Consider the following 7,608-nt stretch of genomic DNA (forward strand, 5'->3'; position numbering starts at 1 on the left):
GCAGGGTGTAATTTGTGATAGATGGGGATGGAAAAAAACAAATTAATTGCCATGGGGCGTGAATGATGCTGAAAACAGAAAGCAGTAGGCAATGTGAAACTATTATACCCAAAGATGCCCTCTGCTGTTCCTATTTTACACTGCAGGTAAAATTAAGAGACCACTGCACCTTTTTCTTTCCTTTCCAAATGTTTTGAGTGAGGAACAGAAGCGTTCAATTTGCAGTGGTCTCTTAGTTTAAACCCTTCTGTTCCTCACTCAAAACCTTTTTTGCAGAGCTGTAGCTTGCAAGACTAAAACACATCGGTAATGTTGGGAACTTGAGGATATAAAACAATGCTGCCCTTGTGTAAAAGTGTAGTTATATGGGAAACAAGCACCAAAATTGCACCATACATATTGAAATATCACGTTTGGATTCCTCCCATTTCAGTCCATTCTGAAATTTGAAAGGATTATGACCTCGACATTGTAGAAGGATTGAACAGCATCTGAATACACTAGAGGCCTACTGGAAAAAGTGTAATTTGAGATGCATATCATCATAATACACAGTCCATAGCTAAGTGTCAACATGTCCTCAATCAATCAATCAAATGAATTTCTAAAGCCCTTTTTACAGCACAAAGTGCTTTTACTAAACACCTGGCCTTAAACCCCAAGGAGCAAACAACAGTAGCGTTGAATTTCTGTCTTGAACCTTATTCTACAGCTTTCTGTTGCACTGTCTCCCTCATCAGTCCATCTTTATCTGATCATTTGATTCAGTCCTCATTCATAGTTTCTAGCTACCTGTAGCAACATATAACCTATTGGTTTCATAGGTCGCATACAAATAATTGGTTGTCTTAGTACACATTTGTTGTTTACTTATACATTTTATTCAAACAAAATCATATAATGGAGGTGTGAACAACACAACTGAAAGGTTATCTTGGAATAACAACAAATTAGCTCTGCCAGCAATGTGAGAAAGATTTGCTGAAACTATAAACATAAACCCCTAAAGACAAACATCTGTTATATTTACAATGTTATGTTGCAGAAATTAAAAAAATATTATTCTTTAGCTTAAGTACATATATGTTCAGTGCTTAGAAGTACTAATCATTTAAATATGTAAATAAAATATTAAGCATTTTTACATGTCACAATACTTAACAGGGTCCTGTGTATGTGGGTTAGGAAGAGAAAACACTTTTTATTTGAAGTTAGATATAAATAGCGATATAAATAAATTATGAGCCTTTTCTCTGCTTTCAAACTTCAAAGCCAAGCAGATAGTCAAAGGTTATATTTCTTATGCTTAATGTCACTGGCATCTGTGGATAAAAGAGGGAGAATATGTTATGTAGCCACATGAGATGTCATTATACACAACTATGATTTTGGAGCACCAAAACATTTCTGATTTACATAATGTTCCTCTATTTCAATACTTTTTAAAATGTAGACCTGAGATCTCAGTAACTGACATATAAACATGTTGATCGATGAACTACTGACAATTTATCTCAAAGTGTACTTCACCTGCAGGAGCCGTGGTCAAAGTGCTGTCGGCTGGTGGCACAAACGGTTTGATTAAGGTGACATGGAGGAGAGGGTGGCCTTGGCACGGGGTTGGGCTGTGCCGTGGGGATACAGTCACACCTGACCACATCTAGTTCACAGTCGTCCATCCACGTACTGGAAGAAGATTCTGGTGCAGTGCAGACAGCAGAACGACTCCGTCTCATTACACAGCAAGGTTCGTCTCAACTCGTGAAGCAATGGGAGTTCACATTTTCAGTTGATTGACAAGTCATTGAAAATAAACGCACTTTTATTCAATTATTTAATTTTAGTTATAGGTTTGACCGTTACAACCTAGCGCACCGATGAAATACGGTCATCCAATGCTATATGGTTATGCTAGCTAGTAGATACGGTCATCCAATGCTATGGTTATGCTAGCTAGTAGAAATACTTTTTTCATTTTTCTTACATGTTGTTAAACATCTATAAAGTCTTTTTAAGGGGAATGTTAAAATGTTAATCTATATGGAAGTGTAACGGGCTAACCTGATTGTTTATTGGAGGGGTAGGGTACACAGTGATTGGCTGTGCAGTCCCAGATGAACCCACTAGCACACAGACGTGTTGATTCTTCTGGTTCTGACTGCTGACGGGTCGGAGAGCACCTGTAACCAAACACACCAGATCGGTTACTTACTGCTAAGATTACTTAAAAGAAGTTTGTGTGTGTGTTTGTGTGCGTGTGTGTGTGTGTGTGTGGGTGTGTGCACTCACCCATTCCTCCTGTGAGCGCGGGTGTGGCGTCGGATCAGGGGCGGTTCCAGGCACTTACACTCTGTGTGATTGGCGACCTTTATCAACACTGGCTCGGGTCCAAACTTAAATGGCACGACACTCAGCAACTGTCAGAACCAAAGTAAGCTTCTTGAGTCAACGACGAATACCGCTGAATCTCATTTCAGTCTCTCATTTATTAGAAGACAGGCACAGTTTGTATGTTCAGTCCATCGTCAATGGTCTTCATTTAAGGTATGTTTTTATCATCACATTTGATTTTCAGGTAGGATATCGTTTATCATCATAAACGGTTTTCATGTAGGATATCTTTTATCATCATACATGGTTTTAACTCAGGACGCTTGTCATCATCATAAACGTTATTCAGTGTGTATCTGGCAGATGTATAGGGGGACTTTGAGAAGATATGCTCACTGTTTTATTAACATAGGTAGTACTTGTGTTTCGGCATGAGACACCCTCATTACCGCAGCACCCGTTACACCTGAACACGGACACGCAGGGCGGTTTGAAGAACATGGAGGTGATGGTGCCCAGTTCCTTGGCCACGTCTACACACGTCTCCCTGGGCATGCACTGGGTCTTCTGCCACTCCTCTTCTATGGCTGACAAACATACAACCCAAGAACAGGGAGTGAAACAAAAATGTGTGTGTGTGTGTATATATGTACACTACCAGAAAGAGAGACTATAGTGCAAGAAAATCCCAGGAAGTCAGTTGTTTTTGAGATGCTGGAACCATTATATCTGATCCGCAACTATCATGGTCAGTTGCTCAGATCACACGTCTATCCCCATTCCGCTTGGTTGTACCACAGTCAATATATTAAGCATGGAGAGTCAAGAGTCATAGTCAAAAGGTTTAATCTCGACTATGACTCTTGACTCTGCACGCTTTATATATTGAGTTTGGCTACTGGCTTTGACAAGCATGTGTACCTAATAAAGTGGCCAGAGTGTAGATGTGCTCACATTCCAAGCCTGCATCTTAAGATTTACATCAGCTCCCCTGAACATATGTATAGGCTTTAGCTTGAAGGGTGAAGACAGCCACGAGGAGACCAGGTTTTTGAACCAACACACCTTTAATTATCTCCAGGCTGAAGGATTCTCCAGCATATCGCGTGGAGCGATGGGATCCAGACCCAGCAGAGGAGGAGGTTGATCGGTAGTCGGGCTGCTGAGAGGACGAGGGCACCGACGGCGACGTCTCCAGGTGTTGGAGTTTCAGGCGACATTTCCAAAGCTTCCAGTCAGGGAAGTCTGTCAACTTGAGGAGTTCATCCAGGCTGGCGGCCGAACGCATGTCCCTCACCCACTTCTCCTGGTTGATCCGCTGAACAGGGGAAATCGGAAGCAGAGTAGAATATAGAACAGCAGAGCAATAACGCACAGCCAAAGAGACGTCCCTCTGCAGCTAGACTTGGGTCATCAGCTGCATCACAATGTCATGAATAAATCAAATAAAATTCCTGAAAATTATCTCGAATGCCTCAGTCCATCCAAAGTTCCAACTTTCCCAATTCTGTCACATGTCAACCAGCTCTTCGGCACACATGAACCTATAGAGAAGCAGGGGAAGTTACCTTCAAGCTTTATGTTACAACAGACTTGGAAAGAGCTACCTCAGTGAGGAAAACGTACTATGACAGAGTTATTCTTCCCACAGATGGTCCCAACTACCTCCCTGTCATCCACCATGAGAATTCCCACAGTTGCCAATAATTTTGAATATATGTTTTTAGTGAAACACTTTAATATACGTATTTCGAACTCTTTCATATGTTTAAGATCATGCTTATAAACAGCAGTTTGTTTACTGAGCCTTTTTTTGGTCATCATTACCAAGGAGTCCATAACTTCTAGAGGGCACTAAATGTTGTTCCTAGACAGAATTAATTAGAAGGCTCAGCGCACTGCTGATTTTAATGCTAATTTTACATTGCATTAACATTTTTGTCAGTTAGTAGATCTTATCCTGAGCGATATATTGATGGTAACAGTCAGATAGCTAGGCAAGTCAACCAAAAATTAGTGGTAGATGTATCACAGTCCTACATGCATGTTTATTAAAACATGTTTATTTAAAAGCGAGCCACACAGATTTTGAAAAAAACAGTAGTCAATTCAGAATTACTTTCATTTTTGTCGTTAAGTCATCGCGACAAGGATTAAATGGCATTTCCAATGTATAATGTCCTGTTAAATTAGGTCAGTCAAATACGTCCACGCACCACAAGAGGGCAGGACTCTTACATACAAGCCAGGATAAACCGCTAACAAGGAGCGGGACTGAACTGGTGATGCATGCCAGTCTCCACACACTGTCATCCCGCTTCTGAGTGTGCCGTTACCGACCAGTTCACACAGACCGCTGACAGCTGTTCGGGGTTTTTGACATTTAACATGATCCTGAATTATAACACGACAGATTCAGAAACATTGAGTGCTGACGCATGTCCCAGCGCTGCAGTGCTAGATACGGATCTAATCTCCGCTTCCTCTCGTTCCCCCGGCCTATTGTACCCTAACTGCACAGTAGAGCCCCTGGCATCAACCCGCAGAACAGCTGGGAATGAAAGAGTTGGCCCGGGGTGGCGTTGCTGGGTATTGGGGGGGGGGGGGGTTCTCCAGTGGTTGAGGGAAGGGGGGGTGCATTTGCCAGGAAGCACCTGTCGAGGAGCTCCAGACGCTCTGAGAAGACAAGCCTTCTACTTCCCAAGGAGCTAAAGAGGCAGAAGAGAAAGACTACGAGGATCCCTAGCTGTTTTTTCACTTGGAGATAAAATGACAATTGCGGCTGTATTATAGTCTGCGAATGACAAGCAAGCAGAGTAGATCACAACTCAAAAACTACACCGTGTTGAATCAAATCATATTAAAGTTGCGTTTTTGAAACAAGAGGGACACAAGAGGGTACATTTTTTAAACAAGAGGGGGAAAAAAATTGGAAAATTATGATAGTAATGATCTTCTACTGCAGATTAAAAAGCAAGTCGGAAATTCACTATAAGTTGGTTCCGTCTGGGTCCAAGTAATGGAAACCGTCACCGGTACAATTTACCACACATCATTGGGGGACACCTCCGCGTGACATTATTAACATAATAATTTAAACCACGTTTGATGCGGCTCCACGGCTTAACAGCTGGCTTGACCCCTCCTGACTCCACCCATAATGTTAAAATAACATTTCTGCATGTTACAAAAAAATCCTGGACATGATTCACCATGACTGTGTTAACATAACCCTCAAGTGCTGCAATTTAAAATTGTGCCTTTTCACCAATTGGAAATCAAAATAATGAATGGCTTTTAAACATCTAGTCTAGTAAAACAGGGTGCGGTCAGGCCAAGCCAGTGAGAAAGAATAGAAAGGCAAAGAAATGAAGGACTTTAATTATTTTATGAGATGACAAGGGAAACTCACAGAATGGATGGAAAGTTCACACAGGAGGAGGAGGAGGAGTGGAGGAAGAGTGGAGGAGGAGTGGAGGAGGAGTGGAGGAGAACCGGGGGAAAGGGTGTAAAGCCTTGCCAGAGGCAGAAAAAGATTGTCTTGCGAAGTGAAACCTGTGTCAGACTCAAACAAAAAAACGAACGGTTCGCAAGATTTCACTGAAGTCGTTGTAGTGACATGAGCCCTCTCTGATGTGTCCAATATGAGGGAGCATATGATGTGAGGGCGGAGCCGAAACAGCTTTCCCTAAAACCAGACAGACAGAGAGCAGAAACAACAGAAAACAGACAGGGAGTTTTCCTTTCTTTATGCAATCCGGACATGCTCCTACTTTAAATCAATTGGTGCAGTTTGCATAAGAGATAAGAATGAGCACATCGAAAGGGAGATCGAGAGCAAACACAAACCCTTCTCTGTTGGCGCTGGTCTGTGTGGACGACTAACAATGGGTGGGCACAAGTTATATCAGCTCACACGATGAGTTCTGAGTAGAGCCAATTAGGTTGCTAAGAATAAGAAGAACGCGCTTAAAACTGGCGACGAAACATACTTTTCATTCACAGACCCTTAATAATGACGACAATGTTTTCGGATCCACAACGGAACCAGCCCTGGGCCGAACAGGCAGACGACGTCGCACAGCAATGACACGAAAGAAACGACGGGCACGTACCCGGAGCGTGTTGGGGTCCTCCTGAACCTCTTCCGATGTTCCCAGGTTCCACATCAGCAACACCAGCAACGCCTCAGCACTGACAACAAGCGTACACCACATCCTGCTTCAAACGTTGAAACCCCAGCTCTCTTCAGAGTCCTTCCCCTGCGTTGGGTAATCCTCTGTGGCAGAGATGGCAGTTACGGAGGCGGGACAATCCAACACTGGACCACACAGACCCTGCTGTTAGGGTTACCGTGCCGCTGGTCACCGACACCACCGGAGAAAACAGACCGGCGAATAGGTTCCTTCGAGCACCTCCGTCTCTCTCTCCTCTTCCTCTCTTGACTCAGACGGGCTCGACGCGGGGCCGGGAGCCAAAAGACCAAACTGCACGCACGGCCAGGGAGCACACGCACCTCCAATCAGTCGCGAGAGACCGGGCTCCTAATGGACCTCCAGGACTTGGACTTCCTTCGTGGACTTGGGACTGTTCGTCAAACTACGAGCTGGGACATCCACTATCAGGCCAACCCTCAAAGTCATCAGCAGTTGTCGCCAAATGCTACACAGACACCCAGCCCTCAACCCCAACGAGCAAGCTATGCAGGTGCTGAGTGTCAACGAAGAAAACACCCTCTGTTGCCTCTCTTCTCTTCATCCAGTGAGTCCAGACCTCTTCGGGTCTCAGTATCCAGGGTGGGTCAGTCAGCCTCTGCGTTAAACAGCCTGTTTGATTACGAGCGCTAAACCACAACTTAAGTTTCCGTTCCTCAGACACTGCGTTCTGGAAGGTGCTGGTGTCTGTCAGTCTGTCTGCCTGGAGTTCTGTTCCATCTGTCCCTGCCTTGGCTTGGCTGTCACAGTATTTCCACACCAGGTTCACAGCTCATCTGATGCAGTGAGAACATGTGGTTTAAATGTGATCCAGACCTCAGCTACGCAGCATGGCTGCACAGGCCAGTGAGGAGGAATTCTGCCTATTGGGCTCCACCCCTCATCCCATCCCACCCAAAACCCACCCAATTTTCTGCAGAGGGAGGGAGGGAGAGGAGAGCAGCTAATAGCAGTGTGTGGCGTCATTCTGACATAAGCAAATGGTCTTGAAATGTGAAACCCAGTTGGTTTACCCCACGTTCAGTAATGGATAACAGCATGTCCAATTATAGAGAACTTCAGC

At 44.0% G+C, this 7,608-nt stretch overlaps 1 protein-coding gene and 1 long non-coding RNA gene across 5 annotated transcripts; one reads left to right on the plus strand and one right to left on the minus strand.

Moving 5' to 3' along the window:
- Positions 1 to 907: 907 nt before the first annotated feature.
- vegfd (vascular endothelial growth factor D) lies at positions 908 to 7,520 on the minus strand. Of its 3 annotated transcripts, none has more exons than XM_010886498.3 (7): positions 6,447 to 7,520; positions 3,397 to 3,649; positions 2,728 to 2,918; positions 2,290 to 2,417; positions 2,062 to 2,180; positions 1,531 to 1,699; positions 908 to 1,322 (listed from the first exon to the last, which is right to left on the minus strand). In XM_010886498.3, exons 1-7 carry the CDS (start codon positions 6,546 to 6,548, stop codon positions 1,313 to 1,315), a joined length of 972 nt encoding a protein of 323 aa, XP_010884800.1. In that variant the 5' UTR covers positions 6,549 to 7,520; the 3' UTR covers positions 908 to 1,312. The 3 variants fall into 3 exon arrangements, with proteins under 3 accessions (XP_010884800.1, XP_019897953.1, XP_019897954.1); XM_020042394.2 differs by lacking the exon at positions 6,447 to 7,520 and adding an exon at positions 6,181 to 6,316; XM_020042395.2 differs by lacking the exon at positions 908 to 1,322 and having other exon boundaries at positions 1,608 to 1,758.
- LOC117593732 lies at positions 2,187 to 4,216 on the plus strand. Of its 2 annotated transcripts, none has more exons than XR_004575151.1 (3): positions 2,187 to 2,431; positions 2,744 to 2,960; positions 3,413 to 4,216. It is a non-coding gene; the product is annotated as an uncharacterized LOC117593732 (long non-coding RNA). The 2 variants fall into 2 exon arrangements; XR_004575152.1 differs by lacking the exon at positions 2,187 to 2,431 and adding an exon at positions 2,438 to 2,544.
- Positions 7,521 to 7,608: the final 88 nt, after the last annotated feature.

Source organism: Esox lucius, chromosome 22 (assembly GCF_011004845.1).
Source record: "Esox lucius isolate fEsoLuc1 chromosome 22, fEsoLuc1.pri, whole genome shotgun sequence".
Lineage (NCBI taxonomy): Eukaryota > Metazoa > Chordata > Actinopteri > Esociformes > Esocidae > Esox > Esox lucius.

Excerpts from the sequence above, each read along its gene's own strand:
- vegfd (XM_010886498.3), bottom strand. The coding sequence starts at position 6,548 with ATGTGGTGTACGCTTGTTGTCAGTGCTGAGGCGTTGCTGGTGTTGCTG. Across the intron at positions 2,919-3,396 it reads CAGCCTGGAGATAATTAAAG|CCATAGAAGAGGAGTGGCAG; the intron begins GTGTGTTGGTTC and ends TATGTTTGTCAG. Across the intron at positions 2,418-2,727 it reads CTACCTATGTTAATAAAACA|TTGCTGAGTGTCGTGCCATT; the intron begins GTGAGCATATCT and ends TGGTTCTGACAG.